Below are 20,000 nucleotides of genomic sequence, written 5' to 3' on the forward strand. Positions count from 1 at the left end.
CCGACAGTAACAATATGCAATGTGGCCCTCTGGAGTGAGTGTGGAAATATAGTGGCCCCCTCCATCATCAAAGTTGCCCACACCCCTGACTTAAACCCTATGGTTGAGCCCCTCAGGGCCTCCATACTAGTGTCTTTTCTGTTATTGTCTGGAAAGCTTTTGCTGGAAAGAGCCGGTGAAAGCTTTCCCCATGGATGCTGGGGTTTAAGTGGTGAAGTTTTCATTTTAGTTTTTTTTGTCTGTATTACAAACCGACCCCCCCCTGGGGGTTTGAAGCAAGTGTTGCATCATTGAACCCACAGAGTATAAAGTGTAGCAGAGTGTGTGTTTGTTTGACCGTTTGTTTGTGTGTATTTGTGTGTGTTTCCCCTGCGTCTAGCCCCCGGCGCCGTGGGTCACCTGAGCTTCACGGACATCCTGGACACCTCGCTGAAAGTCAGCTGGAGGGAGCCCAACGAGAAGAACGGCATTCTGACAGGTAACCATCTCACCTACTTTATATCACTCCCAACACGTCAAAGAATCAGAATCATCTTTGTCACATCACAGGTTTACAGAAGTAAAAAAAAGTGGGTGAAATTAGCTTTTGTGCAAATTCTAATTTCTTCGTTATTTCCATAGAAAAGAAGAAAGGGAAAAGGGAGAAGGGGGGGTGGGCAAGGGGGAAAAGAGATCAATCAAAGAAACAAACAAATTATCTACATATTTACATATAGTACCTGAGGTAAAAAGGTGCGTGAGCATAGCAGCAGATGTATACTGCATACGTGCTATATAGACGTTAGTTAAGGTGCGAGAAAAACACAAAAAACTCAAATCAGCACGTCGTACATGGGTGCAGAATGTCATGTGCAATGTTAACAGTTTTTGCTTGCTTTTTTAAGCAAATTGGTTCAGAAATTGCGTTTCTGTGTGTTGATTTGTGGCGGTTAAATGGGTTAATGGTATAAGCCTTTGTTTGCTACAGAGCTTGTGGTCTTAATTTATCCGAAAAGTCAATGTCAGGATTCCATGGTAAATCTTACTGCTCAGCCGAAGCGTTCTTTCCGAGAATTTCGCACGACATAATAATAAAATTGAAATGTTCACATCTTTAACCCATTAAGACCGGAAATGCATCCGTGTGTCATTTTAAGATTTCTTTGGCTATTCAAAAATAGCAGATTTACAAGCTCATAGCACGGCAATGTGAATATGTATATTGTTTTAAAGCGAACAAAATATTTTGAGATGGGAGTCTGTGGCCAAATACATATCATTTTGGGGGTCATTTCAGACATGAGAAAAGTTTGAGAACCGCTGATATTATAGCAGGATACGTTTTTTCATAAAACTGTTGTAGAATCCCCCAGAAGCAAAGATTTGAGTAAAAAAAATTCGCTTTAAAAAAATATATATTTTCAAAGATTTGCAAAAAAAAATCACAATTTTTCTAAGAAAATTGCAGATCTATGATCTTGTAGATCTGCTATTTTTTAATAGCCAAAGAAGTCTAAAAAATGACACAGATTCTTTCCTGGTCTAAATGGGTTAAAATTGTGAAATGTAACAGCAGCAGCAGCAGCGAGTGTGTGTGGAAACATTCATAATTATCACTTATCAGGTGGTGAGGAATGGTACCTGAAGCGCTATAGAATCACATCACGTTGTGATGGCAAAACACGGAGCTGTTAATTGCATTAACTTTGAGAGGGTGAGAGAACACAGTGGTGGTGAGAGTGGGTTGAGGGAATGTAATCATAACCCAGATTTAATGTTTTATTCAATTTTTTTAATGGCGTTAATTTAATATTTTTTTGTTATAGCTTGGCCCTCGGGCACTCCAGGACCCCACAGTTCTCTCTCTCTCTCTCCCACTGTTATGTATTATATATAATATTTGAAGGAGTAGTTCACCCAAAAAAAAAAATATTTTTTATCAATTACACACCCCATGAAGACTCGCATTCCTAAGCCAATAATTTGATGAACTATTGGCTATCAAACTGTAGGTTTAGGAATGCGACAAAAACAAAAAAAAACTCCATGAATTCAAGGCATCGTGGGCCGTGTAATTGATAGAAAATAAGTATTTTTTTGGGGGTGAACAACTTTAAGTTGCTGTTTGCATGGGTCCTATACTTTTAATGCACATAATACAAAAATGTACATAGTGCTGCTTTAAGTCTTTCACTACTTGCCAATGTGACACATTGCAATGTCAAGTGCCGTGAGCTTGTAGATCTGCTATTTTCACTATTCGGTACAAAAACGCAGTGGTGGAAAGTAACTGAGTACATTTACTTAAGTACTGTACTTAAGTACAATTTTGAGGTATTTGTACTTTACCTGAGTATTTCCAATTTCCAATACTTTTACTTCTACTCCACTACATCTCAGAGGCAAATATTGTACTTTTACTCCACTACAATTATTTGAAAACTTTAGTTACTAGTTACTTTTCAGATATATATTATGATATAATGAAACATACATTAACCACTTTAAACCTATTTTAAACCTAGGCTATTTGAAAATAGCCGATCTACAAGCTCACAACGCGTCGCATCGCGACGCGTTGTGAGCTTGTAGATCGACTATTTTCAAATATTTAGTACTTCTACTTTTGGTACTTTAAGTACATTTTGATGCCAATACTTTTGTACTTTTACTCAAGTACATTTTTTATTCTGGACTTTTACTTGTAACAGAGTATTTTTATATTGCAGTATTGGTACTTTTACTTAAGTAAAGAATTTGAGTACTTTTTCCACCACTGCAAAAACGTATGTAGGGTTTATGTGGTAAGAAAGTCCTATGTTCTCATCTCCTCCTCCAGGGTACCGTATCTCCTGGGAGGAGTACAACCGCACCAACACCCGGGTGACCCACTACCTCCCCAACGTGACCCTGGAGTACCGTGTGACCGGCCTGACCGCCCTCACCACCTACACCATCGAGGTGGCCGGCATGACCTCCAAGGGTCAGGGTCAGCTGTCGTCCTCCACCATCTCTTCTGGCGTCCCGCCAGGTATGTGTTTTAATTAGGACCCTACTTTTTTTTCTTTTTCTTTTTCCTCAATTAATTCTCCCCCCTCACACATTTCTGTGTGTGTTGTCAACGTTGCAAAGTTCACTTAAGCCAACTCGGCGCGATTCAAGTTATGTACCGATAGGCGCAAGATTTTACATCATGTTTTGGCGAGAGCGTGTGCCCCAACTGCCACTCAAAGTGGCTACAATTACAGCACGTTCTTGCACAAGCGTACTGGCCAATCACAGTGCGTCCTATACAAGCGTACTGGCCAATCACAGTGCGTCCTAACACAAGCGTACTGGCCAATCACAGTGCGTCCTAACACAAGTGTACTGGCCAATCACAGTGCGTCCTAACACAAGCGTACTGGCCAATCACAGTGCGTCCTAACACAAGCGTACTGGCCAATCACAGTGCGTCCTAACACAAGCGTACTGGCCAATCACAGTGCGTCCTAACGCTGGCCAATCACTCTCCCCGCTGATAGGCTCCCAGCCTGTATGAGTACTGTACGTACAGTGACAAATACCACCCTCCTCCCCGCCCGGCTTCCCTCCCCCGAACACGGGCCAATTGTGCTCCACAATTGGAACCAGTGGTTCTCAACCAGTCGTTCGGGGACCACCAGTGAACTGTGAGGAGATTCCAGCCAAATGATGGAGAGTTGGTAACTAAATGGACCCTTATAGATTTACACTTGAGAGTGTAAAATGAAACCATTGCCTGTTATCTCTCCTAATGTTACCAACATCAATACAGCATGGAATTGTGGACAAAATCGTGCAACGATAACAACATATTCTAAGTCTTGGGTCTGAGAGGCTAGATCTCATCAAACGTGCTCAGATGCTGAATAAATAATGGCCCTTGATATGAAAAAGGGTTGAAAACCACTGGTATAGACGCTCGAAAAATTCCGGATGCACCGCGGCGGAATCGAACCCCTAGATTCCGAGCGCCTCAACCCCTACTTTTTTTTGTCTACTTCTACCACTGACTGCACCCCACAGGCAAATGTTATTGAGCAATCGCTCAAAGAAGGAAGAAAGAAAGAAAATATGCCAGCGAATGCAAATGCACAGAAGGAATTATCCCTCCCCACAGGCTAAAACTTGTGCTTACAAAAAAAGACGAAACATATTTTGAACTAATTAGGCAGAAAAGTTTTGCGGCGGCGGGTCATTTTTCAACGTCAGGTGCTCAGCGAAAAAGCCCTCCCGCCGCCGCCTCATTAGAGACGTGGGGATTTCAGCCACTCCATCCATTTAGATCTGCATGGGACGAGCTAATCACCGGCTAATCTACAAACCCTGCAGTGATAGAGCGTTGACAGTACGGGACAAAGTACCGAGCCACTATTACTTGAGTCAAAGTATATATTACGTACATACGTTTATGTGATAGGTTTTTTGAAGTATCAAAAATACAAATACTCAGTTAAACTTCAGATACTAAAAACATTACTTAAAGGAGTAGTTCACCCCAAAAAAAATCTTATTTTCGATCAATTACACATTGAAGCCCATGAAGCATTGAATTCATGGAGATTTTTTTTGTTTTTGTTGCATTCCTAAGCCAATAATTTGATTACCGGCGGAAATATGCTATCCGGTATAGGAGACTCAAAGGAGACACTTTGAGTCTCCTGAACTGGATGACGGGAAATACACCTGGTCGTCAAATGATTGGCTCAGGAATGCGTCAAAAACAAAACAAAATCCATGAATTCAAGGCTTTATGTGGTGTGTAAGTAATTTTTTGGCTGAACTATTCCTTACAGATTTACAGATCAAAGGCACATCTATGAATTTCATTCATATGAGACCCACGTTTAAGGCACTGTTTCTCAACCTGAGGGCCAGATTTTCACGTGGGTCCGGATCTAGAATAAGTTGAGAACCACTGGTTTAGGTTCTCATATATAACCGATGTACAAGCTCACAACGCGCCGCGACGCGTTGTCTGCTTGTAGATCGATGATTTTCATTGGGCGACACCCACGTAATGGGGGGAGGTAGATATTATCTTGCCAGTAGTGCCATATAGCTCACAGCGAGCCAAGCAGATTTATTGTTTAAACATCTCAGCGGCCGACTGAGCGCGCCTTGTGTGTCATCTGGCGCCAGACACAATGAAACCCAATCCCCAGCTGGTCCCCGCTCAGCCCGCCACGACAGCATCATCATCATAAAGCACACGCCACTCCACCAGCCAATCAATGCCCACACACACATGTTCAAACTCTGTCCCATTGGACAGTGGTGGAAACTAGTACATTTACTCAAGTACTGTACTTCATTAACATTTATTTTTTACTTTACTGGAGTATTTCCAATTGTCAATACTTTTACTTCTACTCCATTACATCTCAGAGGCAAATATCGTTTTCTTTTACACTACAATTATTTGAAAACTTGGTTACAATTAACCACTTCAGCCCTATATATATACAGTACTTTGGGTATTTGAAAATAGCAGATCTACAAGCTCACAACAGGTTGCGATTTAACGTGGCGACGCAACGCATTGGGGGCTTGTCGATCTGCTATTTTCAAAGGATTTTTTATGCATTTGAAAACTTGTGAAATGGGACTTTGCCGTAGCATTTTGGTACTTTAAGTATAGTTTGATGCCAATACGTTTGTTCTTTTACTCAAGTACATTTTTAATACCGGACTTTTACTTCTAATAGAGTACTTCTACATTTCTGCATTGCTACTGTTACTTAAGTGAAAAATCTAGTAATAGTACTTTTTCCACCACTGCGAATTGGACCGGATATAATTTCCAGCAAAAATAAAATAAAGTCCCCCCCCCCCCCCCATCCCCCCCTTTCTCCGGGGAACCGCCGGGATCATTTCCATAGTTTTTTAAGGTCGCCCATTAAAAGACCGCTAAATTGCATAATAGAATTACAATGGCCACAATCAATTACGTTTGCCGCTGGCGCTATATGGCGTTCCCCCCCCGACTCGACTCGATGCGTCTGAGGAAGCTGTCAAATGAAAGACTGTTATATTGGCAGGCTGGTGGGACCTTGGAGCAGCCGTTATGGGTCCCCGAATGGTGATTACTTTACACTTTACTGTATGTGTAAAGATAGCACCTGGTGCGCCCGTAACTCTAGACCAGTGGTTCTCAACCAGTGGTCACGGGGACCACCAGTGGTCCTTGAGGGGGTTCCAGGTGGTCCCCAGCTAAATGATGGAGAGTTGGTAACCAAATGGACCCTTATAGTTATTTAACTCTTGAGAGCATAAAATGTTACGCTCTCAAGAGTTAAATTATTGTTAAACATCTGCATTACCTCATTAAAGAATTGTTATTTTGATCAACGTTTGCCTGTTATCTCTCCTATTAGTATCAACATCAATAAAACATGGAATTGTGGACAAAATCGTGTCCAACGATAACAAAATATTCTTCGGCCTTGGGGTCTGAGAGGCTAAATCTCATCAAACGGTGGTTCCGTGGCTCAAATGCAGAATACATAATAGGGTTGAAAACCACTGCTCTAGACCTCCCCCCTGGAGAAATGCCATATTGTTGCCATATTCTAACCTTTTGTGTGTTCTTTCGTAAATTAACGCCCTACTTGATCATACTAGAGCGTCACACAAAAAGCTGCGTTTCAAGCTTGTAGATCTGCTACTTTTGAATTTGAACACTGAAAAGTAACAGTGTTGGACATTGTTGGTTTTCTCCACCCAACGGAGAGGATAGATAAATGCATCGCCGGGGCGAGCGAGCACGCAAATGATTTAGATTGTGCTGGGTAGGGGTGTGCCGATATATCGTCCCGCGATATCACGATACGTTTTCGTGACGATATGTATCGTTTTGGAAAAAAATATTGTTTTGAAAAAAAAAAAAAAATCTTTTTTTTTTTTACAATAATAATAATCAGGCATGCAAACAGCCCCGAGGTGAAAAGGGTGACAACATGTTTTTTTTTTTAGGGTCAGGTGTCACACTATTGCCCTGTTTGGATTCAAAACAGCTGAAAAGCTACAAGTTTGCATGTCTGAATAATGCAAAAACAGAATTATTTGTTTGCATTAGCTTTTTTTCTCCCCCATATATTTTCATAATAAAAAAGTGCGTATCGTATCGAAATCGTATCGAAGTTTTGAGCCCAATATCGTATCGTATCGTTTCGTGAAATTAGTCGGCACACGGTTATGCGTGATTTAGACTTAGTTGCACGCCAGTGGTGTGCACCGCCAATAACCTGTAGGATTTGTGGAAGCCATCCTCTGTCTGCACTGCTATGGGGATACACACAGAGGTGAATGGAATGCCTGCCCCATGGGAAATGAACAGAACATTTGTCTCTCACTCGTTTGCATAATTCACACGTCTGCCTGCAAACAAGTGCACACATGCATGCATTCACTGCCTTTTGTAGTTGCTTCTTTTTATCGTGTTCTTGTTGTGCAGAAACCTTCTATCTACATCATAAATGAATGCAAATAATTCATCATACAAGTAGAGTCAATGTCAAAATAGTGCAAGAAACAGATCTGCAAGCTCACAACACGTTGCATCGGTTGTCGATCAGCTATTTTCACTATTTATTTTTTATAATAATATTAAAAGAAGGGTTTTTGGATATTCAAGGTTTCCCCCCCGACAGTGCCGATCCGCTTCCCCTGACAGTGTTGGCGGAGGAATAATAATAATCCATTCTCATTGTTGGCTCAGCTAAAAATATAAACAGTAGGGGATATCAGGTGGAATCATATCTCTAGATAACGGCAATGTAATTGACATTCATGGTATTGTCTGGTGTGCCTGGGTATTGGGTGTAAGGTATCTCTCTCTCTTTCTCTCCCAGAATGTAATCTTCCTCTGCAGTCTTTATTGTGAGTTTCAGAGACACAAGGGGAGAGAGGAGAGGGAATTAAGTCAAGTTCACTGGTTGGCTCAATTCTCGCGCCGAATCTGTGTGGCCACAAGAGAGCGCTGTGGGAGATAGAATTTACACCCTCTGCTGCCTCTGGCACACAAATCAATCAAAGCCTGTTTGTGTGGGGAACTGAGAAAAAAGTTGTACTCAGTGGTGGGAAGTTACAAAGTACTTTTACTCAAGTACTGTATTTTTTAGGTTTTACTTGAGTATGTCAAAGTTTCAATACTTTATACTTTTTTTCTACTGCATCTCAGAGGCATAATATTGTTATTTTTACTCCCATTACAATTTCTTGATAGCTTCAGTTACTTTGCAGATTGTGATTGTTATTACAAAACATATATTAACCAATTAAGCCCTATCTTATACGTCAGCTATTCGAAAATAGCCGATCTACAAGCTTACAACGTGTCGCAATGTGATACATTGTTAGCTTGTAGATCTGCTAAAAAATGGTTTTACACATGTTTTTAAACTTTACTGCTTTTACTTTGGTACTTTAAGTATATGTTGATGCCAATACTTGTGTAGGCTACTTTCTACTCAAGTAACATTTTGAATACAGGACTCTTACTTGGAGCAGAGCATTTTCTACATTGTAGTATTGCTACTTTTACTCAAGTACAACATTTGAATACTTTCTTTCCACCACTGGTGTGATGTGAGGGCAAGTGTAAAAAGTTTGTTCTGCAGCAGAAAGTTACAAGGCTTTTTGTTACCGTTCTGTCTCGTTCCCCGCGGCCTTTAGAAGACACAAATCAGTACAAGATTCTCTTAGATGTGGATGTGTGTATGTCTACATATTTTATATCCTTGGCACACATAAAGTAGAGTACTACTAAGCTGTCAAGTGCTTCAGAGACAGTGTGCATTGAGTTGAGCACAACACTATTTGTTATACAGTACTTTCATATTTTTTTCTTTTTACTCTTCTCAACTTTTCTAGGGCTGCCTGCAACTATCAATTATTCTCTTGGTGATAATTCTATCGGTCACTTTTTACAGCTTACAACGCGTCACATTGTGATGCGATGTGAGCTTGTAGACCAGCTATTTTCATTCTTTTTTTTTTGGCTATTCTTTGAGACACACATACGGGTAATTCGGGGCGTGGCCAAATCCGCCATTACTTTTTCGGGTGAAACAATACAGCTTTCACCATTGGAATTGCATTATGGAACGTATTCGTTGTTACATTTTATGGGTTTATTTCGTCATAGCGCAACACATGGTGAAGTATTGTAGTGCAGGTCATTGCAACAACCACCCATCTTGTGAAAAATGAAAACGGGACCACCAAATATATCATTTTTTAAAATATATATAATCGATTTTGATTACGTTGTTATGATTATATGGATTATTTTTCATTAACCCCTTGCACCCGTACTCTTTTTTTTCGATTTGTCTGGACAGAGCTTCCCGGGCCCCCCACCAACATAGCCATATCCAACATCGGACCCCGCTCCGTCACCCTGCAGTTCAAACCCGGCTACGACGGCAAGACCTCCATCTCTCGCTGGCAGGTGGAGGCTCAGGTAATGAGACACGTCCGTTTTACTAAGGCTGTGAATATTCTGCTATCTCACCATTCCATTTTATTCAGATTCTTGGGGTCACGATTCGATTAAAATTAGTTTTTTTCTATTCAAAACTATTCAAAAATGTATTCCCATTTAAAAATGATTCCCAATCAGTTTTATCTATTTTAATTCACAATAGTCATATTGTTGTCATCTGGACTTTAACAACCAAGTGTAGCCTAGTTATTTCCAACAGCTCAAACTAAAAATGTTATAATACCAGAGAGGGTTGCTTGTAAAAACAATCCTTGGTTTTAATGGTATCTTAGATTTAGGTGTAGTTCTATTTGATGTAGAAACACAACATAATTGCCAAAGTAACATTGAACTGAAAGTGGCTGCAGTAAGTTTAGTTTTACCCCTAAAGCCCTTGAATATGATAGAAGACACACCATACAGTATGAACTCCTGTAACCTTCACCAGGGAAAACAATTTACATATAATAAAAAAATAAAATGAAACATTTCATTTAAATTGTCGTTGATAATAAAAATCGTGATTTTTAAATGAATGGATTTTTTTTGAACACCCCTACTTTTTACCCCAGAGAAGGATCAAGGACAGCATTTTTAGCTCATAGCATTTCCTGGATCAGTGCTATGGTGCAAACAGATATTTCAACACATTTTTAAAACATAATTATGACCCTAGAGAAAACAGTGAGCAACATGCGGCCCGAGGACCAGACCCAACCCCTGGTGGACCATCTCAGTCCGGCCCACGACTTCCTCAAAGGACACAACAAAATGACCCCCCCAAATTAAATTCCAAATTAATTTAATATTTACAATTTGAGTCCATAGCTGCATTCCACTGATGCAGCAGGTAACTGTATGTGCTCAAATAGTAAATATCAAATGTTTATAATTGTGAAACAGTCTGCCTTGATTCCGTAGTTAACATGTGAACTTGTAGATCTGCTATTTTTGGCAAAGAGATTTGGTGTAAACGGTGGTCGAAGTATAACTCAGGTTTAGTTTTTTTTAAGTGTAGAGAGTTTCAGTGGTTTTACCTGATGTGTGTGTATGTGTTCCCATCCCATAGGTGGGGACGATCGGAGACAACGAGGACTGGGTGACGGTCCACCAGCTGTCCAATGAGCCTGAGGCGCGGTCCATGGAGGTGCCGGGACTCAACCCATACACCTTCTACAGGTGATTCACTAAGCTGTTTAACTCAACCCATACACCTTCTACAGGTGATTCACTAAGCTGTTTAACTCAACCCATACACCTTCTACAGGTGATTCACTAATCTGTTTACTCAACCCATACACCTTCTACAGGTGATTCACTAAGCTGTTTACTCAACCCATACACCTTCTACAGGTGATTCACTAATCTGTTTACTCAACCCATACACCTTCTACAGGTGATTCACTAAGCTGTTTAACTCAACCCATACACCTTCTACAGGTGATTCACTAATCTGTTTACTCAACCCATACACCTTCTACAGGTGATTCACTAAGCTGTTTACTCAACCCATACACCTTCTACAGGTGATTCACTAAGCTGTTTACTCAACCCATACACCTTCTACAGGTGATTCACTAATCTGTTTACTCAACCCATACACCTTCTACAGGTGATTCACTAAGCTGTTTACTCAACCCATACACCTTCTACAGGTGATTCACTAATCTGTTTACTCAACCCATACACCTTCTACAGGTGATTCACTAAGCTGTTTAACTCAACCCATACACCTTCTACAGGTGATTCACTAAGCTGTTTACTCAACCCATACACCTTCTACAGGTGATTCACTAATCTGTTTACTCAACCCATACACCTTCTACAGGTGATTCACTAAGCTGTTCAACTCAACCCATACACCTTCTACAGGTGACACAATGGGCCTGATTAACTAAGCTATTTACGCCAAGATTTTGTACACAACTTCCCACGTTAAGAGTCTGATTCATCAATCTTTTTTTGTCCGTGAATTTTGACGGATGTACGCTCTTTCTCACGTCTGCTGGAAGGAAGACTTATGTGGGACCAAAGCTTACGTATCTCATTAGAATGCCTTATTCTTCATGAAAAATCAATTACGATAGTGCCAAACCTAAAATAAAATAAAATATGCATATAGTATGTATGTGCCCAACATTTGTCAACACATATAAAAAAGATATACTGTATATACGTCATCTATTGCTTGTATGCATATTATAGACATAATGTGTGCATATTATAGACATAATGTATGCAAATTCAACCGATTTGTATTTCTTTTCAGTTGACACATTTAGAGTCGAATTATTAGATCCCTTGGCGTGTTTGCCGTGTGGCCACAGTTTCGCCCATTGGGCTTTCATGCCAACTGTGGCGCTATTAATTTATAATATCGACCACATCACATGAACGCAGTCTTACCAGTATGGATGAAATCCAGCTGTGTCCATTATTTCATTTCCAATTCCGATGTAGGACAGTGGAGAGTTCGTCCAAAGGACAGATTCCCCTCAGTAATCAATAAAGCTCTGATAAAAAAAAGAAATTGGATGTTGGCGGATTCCAGCATATTAGCTCGGCAAAGGTGAGCAATTGTTAAGTAGATAGGGCTTATAATATCCATTCCAAGTGTTATTAGCCTTTTGGTTGTGAGGTTAAACTTTGTAAACTTCTTATTCTCATTGCACATGAGAGCATTACGTTCAGCTGATCCATCGTGCAATCGAGTGACTCGCTTCCAGACACAACAGATGTACAAGTTGGTTGTCAAGGCGACGCAGACGAAATCTGTGTTTTTTTGACGAGAGACTAAGTTGAAAATTGAAAGTCAGTTTGAAGTTGGGTATTTCTTGTTGCCTTTTATGGTGTGACTGACTGGGCGTGGAACAATCGCGTTTGTGATTTTACGATCGGCTGGCAGCCGTCCGGATTCATCATGACATACACCTGTGATCCGCACATTTCAGGGATTTACACACCCTTTCATGAATTGCACGTCAGTTTTTGCTTAGAGAAATTACGAACGTCTTTAGTCACTTTATTTACACATTATTTACGACCAGCTTAGTGATGTGATCATTATTGTAGGCACACACACACAGACGGAGAGAGCTTGGTTCACATATGCATACGCAGGAAGAACAGACAACTATTTTTGCTACTTTTGCGTGACACTCTTGTACGACAAATTAGGACATTCATTCACAGGAAAAAGAGGGGGAAAAAAAACTAACTAAACATAAAAAGTTTAAATATGGAGATCTGCCTGACAGCGATGACACGGTTTAAGTGGTTACGCTGTTGTAGACATAACAACAGGCATAACAACAAACAACAGGTAGGAGGATTACCTCACCTGGGTGTTCTAGGGAGTGGCTGTCATTACATGTCACAGGATACATTTAATTACAATTTCTTTTGGCGAGCAGCACCACTGTCTGGGACAATAGGCAGACTATTATGATTATGATTACCTCACTGTCCCAAACCAACGAAGAATCACATTATCAGTTATTCTCATCTGTATCTGGCAAGTAACAAATGTCTGTCACTCAACTTCTTTTTAGTTGTGATTGACAGGTGGTGGTAATAAAGTAGGATTTATAATGATTACACAGGGGAAATTACTTCTCTGTTCATGTACGAATATGTGGCCTTCTGTTCGTCAATAACAGTTCAGCCTCCCTTTTCTGGCCTTGTCATAATAGGCAAACATTCGGCAAAAACAGGAGAACATTCAGTGTTGTGAGCTTGTATCATATTTTTTTCGCTGTCAGGCAGAAACCTTGTATCTCCATAATTTAACTTTTTTTTATGATTATGATGAAACTCTTCCTTGTACAAGAGTATCGCACAAAAGTATTTTTGAAAGTGAAATTGAAAGCGGTTAAGTGTGTCTTGTGGGTTTTATAAATATTGAACCAATAAACAATATTAACCAGAGCTTGTGACTAAATGATAACTACATTGGATCCACTGGAACACAAGTATTAGTTTTTTTCCATTTCCTCAAAAGTAGACATACAAGTTTTCCACCTGACAGCGACGATATATCAATATCACGCAACACATGGCGAGAGCGTCCGACTGAAGTAAGGTGATGCTGGAATGAGAAAGGACCCTGGGGTTTGACTATAGGGGTTCCAATCCAATTAACAGTGCCTCCAGCTAACACTGGGCCGATCGATCAATCTCTTGCTTCTGCCCTAGTGATTCCTACAGGTTGGTCAATTCTGTCAATGTTGTGTTCCTTCACTGCATGCAGTATACGTCCTCCCGGGCCCAAACAGCATCTGTCAATCACAGGGGCCCTGAGCGCAGATGTTGATTGGCTCTTCCCACTTTTTGGTTCCTGCAAAACGCCCAACTCAGCACTTTGGGGCCAGACTAGACCGGTCTGCAGAACGCAGTGGTGGAAAAAGTACTCAAGTGTTTTACTTAAGTAAAAGTATCAATACTGCAATATAAAACTACTCTGTTACAAGTAAAAGTTCAGAATTCAAAATTTACTTGAGTAAAAGTACTAAAGTATTGGCATCAAAATGTACTTAAAGTACCAAAAGTAAAAGTACTAAATATTTGAAAATAGCAGATCTACAAGCTCACAACGCGTCGCATCGCGACGCGTTGTGAGCTGTTGTGAGCTGTAGCTGTAGTTGTGAGCGTTGTAGATGTATAAAATGTAGATATACAAAATAGGGCTAAAGTGGTTAATGTATGTTTTATTATATCATAGTTTATATCTGAAAAGTAACTAGTAACTAATGTTCTCATATAATTGTAGTGGAGTAAAAGTACAATATTTGCCTCTGAGATGTAGTGGAGTAGAAGTAAAAGTATTGGAAATTGGAAATACTCAAGTAAAGTACAAATACCTCAAAATTGTACTTAAGTACAGTACTTAAGTAAATGTACTTATTTACTTTCCACCACTGTGCAGAAGACACATGATAATGTGGATTCACGTGACCGGGATGGTTTACGCAGGCCAGAAAACCTCTCACTGTAAGGTGAAAAGAACGGCCTTGACGTCACATGTGTCGGAGTAGACACATGATTTTCAGGGGCGGATATAAGCCCTGTGCTACGAACCGTTTCGGCGGGAAAATTGGCGCTTTCACCGACGCGTTTCACCGTTTTAGCACTCCTTCAGCAGCCATTGCTTCTACATTTCGGTGCTCTTGCAGTGATAGTTGAGACTTCTTTCACTTTTTCCCCCGCCGTTTGGTGCCCCCCCTCCCAAGGTTGGTGCCCTGTGCTGCAGCACCTAAAGCCCCTCCATTAAGCCGGCACTGGTGATTGTCTGCTCTCTATATAGATAGACCATATTCACACGGCGGCCATATTGGAATTTAACATTGAAAGTGCCGCCACCCGGGGTGGCTACTTTCATTGACTTCATAGAAACATGGCCGCCGTGTGAATATGGTCTATAGGACCAGCTGTAGGAGTTATTAGTGAACAAGAATAGAATACACACGGAATCAGGAATGAAGACTAAACTGGGCTTGAATGAATGAATGAAAAGAACACTTTATCTAATGTGTAAACCCCCCCCCCCCCCCTTTCACCACCACCACCACCACCAGGCTCCGCATGCGTCAGGTGAACATCGTGGGCACCAGTCCACCCAGTCAACCCTCCAGAAAGATCCAGACCCTGCAGGCTCCTCCAGACATGGCCCCCGCTAACGTCACCCTGCGCACCGCCAGTGAGACCAGCCTCTGGCTACGATGGGTGGTAAGTACCCCGCTAACCTCACCCTGTTTACCGCTATGAGACCAGCCTCTGGCTACGATGGGTGGTAAGTACCCCGCTAACCTCACCCTGCGCACCGCTAGTGAGACCAGTCTCTGGCTACGATGGGTGGTAAGTACCCCGCTAACCTCACCCTGTGCACCAGTGTTGATTTTGACAGCACATTTTGGTTTAGTTTAGTCTTTTGAATAAAATTCCATTTAGTTTTAGTCATATTTTTGTCATCTGAAATGTTTTAGTTTTTGTCTAGTTTTAGTCGACTAAATATCATAATATTATAGTCGGCTAAATCTACAGTTGATTAGAAAATTTATTTTGCCGGTGCCTTGATGGCGTCGTAATGACACTTTTTACACTTGGTTGCATGCTGAAAATAGCCGATCTACAGTACGAGCTAACAACTGTGTGAGCTTGTAGATCTGCTATTTTCAAAGTGCAACACCCGAGCGCAACCAGACATAAAATTACTTATTTTAGTTCTACTGGATCTCTTCTCCACTAGTTCCCTCCCTAACATTTTAGTCTAGTTTTTTATTTGTTGACGAAATCTTAGTTTTAGTCATCATTGCTTACTTTTTTATTTTGTTTTTTTTATTTTGTTTTCGTCAGTGAAAAAAGTTAGTCGACAAACATTTTTCGGCATAGTTTTAGTTGACGAAATCAACACTGCTGCGTACCACTAGTGAGAGCAGTCTCTGGCTATGATGGGTGGTAAGTACTGGTCATTGTCGTGTCTGCTGTTGTGACCGTTGGTAGTCAAAGACAAAAAGTTTGGAATGTTGTTTTTGTGTCTTGGAACACAAGCACACGCACGCACGCACGCACACACACAAACACACACACACACTCACACATGCACGCACACACACAAATATACCCAATCTTGGGAGTACCAGCCTTGAAGCTGAATGTTAATTATCACCAGCGGCTATTAACATACGGAAAAGCTTCCTTTTCCTAAGGCTAAGTGGTTCTCAAAGTGGGGTCTGGGGACCCCCAGGGGTCATTGAGGAGTTTCCCAGCAAAATGAGGAGCAAATTAAAGCCATATTCCAATATTCTCTTCAAGCTTCGTTATGTTTCAAAAACAACCAACATTTTTACATTTTCAACGCATCGCAGTGCTTTTTAAACAGAAAAAGGTTGCGGCGAAACCACTGATCTAATTGTCTCACACGCTCTTGTGCGTTCCAGCCTCTACCGGAGTGGGAGTACAACGGGAACCCGGAGCTGGTGGGGTACAGGGTCCAGTACTCGCGTACCAGCGCCCAGGGCCGGGGGGCGCTGACCCACGTGATCGCCGACCGGCTGGAGAGGGAGTTCACCATCGAGGACCTGGAGGAGTGGACCGAGTACGAGGTCAAGGTGCAGGCCATCAACGGCATCGGCACGGGTCCCTGGAGCCAGCCGGTTCGAGGATGGACCAGAGAGTCTGGTGAGAAAACGCATGCACGCACACACACACACACACACACACACACACACACACACACACACACACACACACACACACACACACACACACACACACACACACACACACACACACACAGGCAAGGCAAGTTTGTTTTCATAGCACATTTTTACAACAAGGCATTTACATAAAACCAGTGGTGGAAAAAGTACTCGCAAGTAAAAGTATAAATACTGCAATATGGAAATACTCTGTTACAAGTAAAAGTCCGGAATTCAAATTGTACTTGAGTAAAAGTACAAAAGTATTGGCATCAAAATGTATTTAAAGTACCAAAAGCAAAAGTACTCATTATGCAGAATGTCCCATTTCAGAATGTATAAAAATCTTTTGAAAATAGCAGATCTACAAGCTCACAATGCGTCGCATCGCGACGCATTGTGAGCTTGTAGATTGGCTATTTTCAAGGTAGTACAAGGTGGTAGTACAAGTACTACCAGTACTACCACTAAGGTACTACAAGTACTACAAGGTAGTACAAATACAAGGCAAGTTTGTTTGTATAGCAAATATAGCAAGGCATTTACAGTACATAAAACATCAGGCAAATAAATTGAGTTCCGAAGTCCTGACATCATTCCTACTACCCCTGGGCCAGGGCGTTATTTTTTGTATTGTATTTCCTATAGGGGAATCTTATATTGTGTGTCATATAAGAACACTGTTCCAGAAATAAACAAACCACCTCAGCGATTTAGTCAGGCATGTTGACTCTGTGTCGTTTATGATATTGAGTTACATTTGATAACGTCAGTTCTTTTCGAGAGAAAAAACATATTTTCTTACTCTTTGGATACATTTGTTTTTTTTCTGGAACACAGTTCTTATATGACATTCCCCTATGGGAAATCCAATGCAAAAAAATAACGGCATGACCCAGGGGTATAGCGCCCTCTAGCGGCAGTGATGTCAGACAGATGTCAGGTGCTCTATAAGGGGATATTTGGATTAAATTCAGTAAAAAGAAAACGTTAAACACCTACAGTATCTCCTTAATAGGAAACACCTATTATTTATCACACAGAAAAGTAAGTGAACGGAGAGTTCTCTGCAGACCTGCAGAGTTTGAAAGCAGAACCTGTCCCTGATGACTGGAGAAGGTCTGGATGGTTCATGATTATCGCACAAGATCAGAAATGGTGTTTTGGCCCTATAAATCCTTCAAGGCTTTAAAAACAAATATTGTGAAATCAATGCTTTGACACACCGGGGAGGGAGCCAGGTGTTAACTTAAGATGTAAGAAGTGGAGTGATATGGATCAACTTTTTCTTGGTATTAGGACCCGAGCAGCAGCCGCTCTGAATCAGAATCAGTCGTCTGATCGATCTCTTTTAGGGGCGCCTATAAAGACACCGTTACTGTAGTGTACACACACACACACCCTCCAACTCCCCCATCTCACACAAACCGAATCCAAGTCGCGGGTAAATCCTCGTTATCTATATATTTTATGTCCAATAATCAGCCTTAACTCCTCAAAGGCCTTAGGTACGATTAAATCCCTACATTTCCCTAATCCACTCAAACACAAATCCTCCTGCTTGGCCTCAACCTCCCTCCAACCAACACCCAGAAACGTAGATAAAAGCACTTCACACATGAATAGCATCGACATTAATGCTCAATGCTGGCCGCGTTAAAAACCGCTCATTTCCTCGTGGCGGGAGCTTTGGCGCTTGACTGGTGAAGCGATAGATCATTTAGAATTCAGGCATTCAGCACACGCTCTTAACACATTGAATGCCAAAAACGGTCCGGACCGTTTTTGAGGGTCCAAACGAGAAGTGCCGAAAACGGTCCGGACCGTTTTTGACCCAATTCTATTTTTATACGAGTGGCCCACGTGGGGCGCTAAAACGAAACTTTGACATCACCCAAGGAGTTTCTGAGAAGAAGAGGCTGGATGTGGCTCCATGTCAAAAATCCTTCCGGTCGGCGTTTTCAATGTTATCTCCTTGACTAAAAGCTTAATATCTCCATTTCTTTTTAACGTGGTGGAAACGAGCCGTTTTCGAACGGCGATCACGCTGCAATGGAGGGTCGCGTTGGAAATATTATTGTTCCAGGCGTTAGTCGGGACCCTCCGCCGTCTCGCACGCACGCTTTGTTTACATGCACTTCCGCGTCGGGACTTCTCACAGCACGAAACGTATAACGCAAGTGGATGGAAGAAATCCAGGCACTCAACGTATAATATTTTAATAAACCTCTGGCACCCAATGTGTTAATCCAGAGCGATTTACAGTAAGCAAGGTAAACACGAGGTAATGCATAGAAATAGTCATCTTGGCTTGGATAGACACACAGCTAGATGGTAAACGGTGGAGGAAACCATGCAAGGCACTAACATGCTCATCTGGAGCCATTATGGGTTTCAGTCAGTGTCTTGCTCCGCCGGTTCGATACCGAACTTTCCGTTTTCCAGGGTGGCCGCTCTACCCCCTGAGCCATTATAGTCAAATAGCTGGCATATAGCAGTACAGCTGGCATAGCGGTAATACACCTGGCATAGCGCAGTGGTGCGTTGTGCCAGCGTTGCTGCAGGTTATTGCCAGGTTATTCAGTGGTGCAGAATTCCCATTTAAAAATCATTTGAACTATCCCCTAGATTGTCCTGGGCTGCTCCTCTGTACTGATGGCACATCAGGCTGCAACAACACCGGTGCCCAGATATTCCGTGCGTTCAACAGCTGGCAGCACTCCGTCACTATCCCCACACTCACCACCCTATCCCGGTCATGTGAAGCCTGTCATCAAGGCCAGGACCGTTTTTAAACAGCTTAACCCTTTAAGACCGGGAACGCATCTGTGTCACTTTAGATTTATTTCTTTGGCTATTCAAAAATAGCAGATATACAAGCTCATAGCGCGGCACCGAGTGCCGCGCTATGAGCTTGTAGCTCTGCTATTTTTTGGGGGAAAAAGCTGCGAAAATGTGTGCAAATCTTTGAATATGTATACATTTTTCACTCAAATCTTTGCTTCTAGGGGTCCCTGGAACAAAATATTTTCAGATGGGGATCCGCGGCCAAATACATATAATTTTGGGGGTCTTTGACCTGAAAAGGATTGAGAACCACTGATATTATAGCAATATACGTTTAAAAAAATTATAAACTGTTGTATATAAAATACATTTGTAGAATCCCCCAGAAGCAAAGATTTTAGGTTAAAAAAAAAGGATATGGACTAAATGATTTTTCAAAAAATAGCAGATCCACAAGCTCGTAGCGCGGCACTCTGTGAGCTTGTATATCTGCTATTTTTGAATAGCCAAAGACATTAAAAAAATGACTT

The 20,000-nt window shown here is 41.4% G+C and overlaps 1 protein-coding gene across 1 annotated transcript in view; it reads left to right on the plus strand.

The window, feature by feature from the left end:
• sdk2b (sidekick cell adhesion molecule 2b) overlaps positions 1–20,000 on the plus strand; it is a 650,002-nt gene that overhangs the window by 529,627 nt on the left and 100,375 nt on the right. Inside the window, 6 exon segments of the mRNA XM_080455991.1 lie at positions 380–478; positions 2,819–3,010; positions 9,345–9,466; positions 10,557–10,666; positions 15,061–15,211; positions 16,423–16,663. Coding sequence (XP_080312117.1) covers positions 380–478; positions 2,819–3,010; positions 9,345–9,466; positions 10,557–10,666; positions 15,061–15,211; positions 16,423–16,663 — 915 coding nt within the window.

This window comes from Gymnoscopelus braueri, assembly GCF_963280865.1.
Source record: "Gymnoscopelus braueri genome assembly, chromosome: 17".
Classification (NCBI taxonomy): Eukaryota; Metazoa; Chordata; class Actinopteri; order Myctophiformes; family Myctophidae; genus Gymnoscopelus; species Gymnoscopelus braueri.